General features: G+C 69.9%; 1 protein-coding gene across 1 annotated transcript; it reads left to right on the forward strand.

The window, feature by feature from the left end:
* Positions 1 to 450: 450 nt before the first annotated feature.
* EMIHUDRAFT_123292 (hypothetical protein) lies at positions 451 to 1566 on the forward strand (the record flags this gene model as incomplete). Its single annotated transcript, XM_005781114.1, has 1 exon — positions 451 to 1566. A coding segment is annotated over one exon (1116 nt), but the record flags the coding sequence as incomplete, so codon positions are not given.
* Positions 1567 to 1628: the final 62 nt, after the last annotated feature.

Here is a 1628-nt window from a genome sequence, read left to right on the forward strand (position 1 = left end):
GGCGATGACACGCGCCAGTCATGAGCCTGGGCCGCGTGTCGCAGGTACCGCCCCGAGGCGCCGCCGCGAGGCAAGTTCCGCCTGCCCGCACCGTGACGCGAAGGGGTGCACAACGCGCGCGTGGCCGGATGGTAGAGTAAGGAAGCCATGAGGGGACCTCGATGAGACGCAACACGTGTTCCGTCGGGCACAAATAACGTTGCGATACCAAATGAATGTAGAGTGCACTTGGAGCACTTGGATTGCAGTCGCCGAGTCGGTAACGGCTAACGCACAAGGCACATCCAGCTTCCAAGGAGGAATTTTATTTTATTTAACCGTTCAAGAATTCTACCATATTTCTTTCTTTCTTTCCGGCGTTCTGTGGCGCCGGTCGCGCTCCTCTCTCTCGCGGCGCTCGTAGCGGCCAAGCTCAGCGAGGCCCGGGTCGCGCCCGCGGCCTCGCTCCCGATGGCGGCCGCGCGGCCGACCATCGACCTCGACGAGAGCATCGCGGCTCTCGCGGCGCGCGCCCACGTCTCTGCGCCCAACAAGAAGCTGTTGCAGCAGAAGCTGCTGCAGCAGGGCGTGGGCAACGTGGCGGAGCTGCTGACTGCGATCCAGGGCGGCACGAGCGCGACGGCTCTCGGCTTCTCGCCCGCCGCGCTCGCGCTCTGCGAGCGCGTGCTGCCCGACGAGACGCTGCGCAGCGCAGAGGCCGCAGCAGCTGCTCTCGCAGCTGCCTTTGCCGCGCTCTCCGTCGCCGGCCCGCCTGGGCCTGCGGCTGGCGCGCAGGCGGGCGGCGCGGCCGCCGCTGGCGGGCGCGGCCTCGGCGCCACGCGCGGCGGCGAGGCTTACACCTCCGACGAGGAGGAGGCAGCAGCTGCTGCTGCTTCCCTCTCGGAGGAGCAGTTTGGACCCCGCCTCCCCACCGCCAGCGCTGATACGAGCGCGGCGGTGGTGGACGGCGAGGAGGGGCGGCGGCTGGCGGCAGAGGCCGCAGCGGCGACCGCACCCTGCGCGCGGAGCGCGGCGCCTGCGGTGGCGCAGGCCGCAGAGGCGGGTTTGACCTCGTGGTCAGACCCAATGGAGGAGGAAGTTCTCCCCGGCGGCGCGGCGCCGGCCGAGGGGGAGGAGGGCGGCCGCTCTCGCTCGCCGAATGGACCTGGACGTGCCCCATATTGGGGGCCCGCCGGCATTACCCCGCCCGAGACGCCGGTCTCGGACGCTGCCGGCGCGCCCCACCCTTTCATTCTGTTAGATGAGGCCACGGGTTCTAAGGCGGGTGAGGCGGCTGCTGAGGCGTTGGCGGAGGCGGCGGTCGACGCCGTCTACGGGGCGCTCGTAGCGGCGACGCTCGAGGAGTGGGCGGGCGCGCGCACGGACAACCCCGTCTCCGCGGAGGACGCTCGAGGCCCAGGCCTCGAGTGTCAGGATTGCGGCAAGTGGTACGCGACCGTGGGCAGCAAGTGCGGGCTCTACCAGCACCTCGTCAAGTGCGACCCAAAGTACCGCGGCGAGACAGGCGACCAGCGGTGGCAGGGCGGGAGGGAGGGGTTCATGCGGCATCTTCAGCAGCAGGCCGAGGTCGGCTCCCCCGCCCACTACTTCCGCACTGTCTGCTATGGCGCGCGCAAGGAGCGAACGCC

This window comes from Emiliania huxleyi, assembly GCF_000372725.1.
Source record: "Emiliania huxleyi CCMP1516 chromosome Unknown EMIHUscaffold_2065, whole genome shotgun sequence".
Lineage (NCBI taxonomy): Eukaryota > Haptophyta > Isochrysidales > Noelaerhabdaceae > Emiliania > Emiliania huxleyi.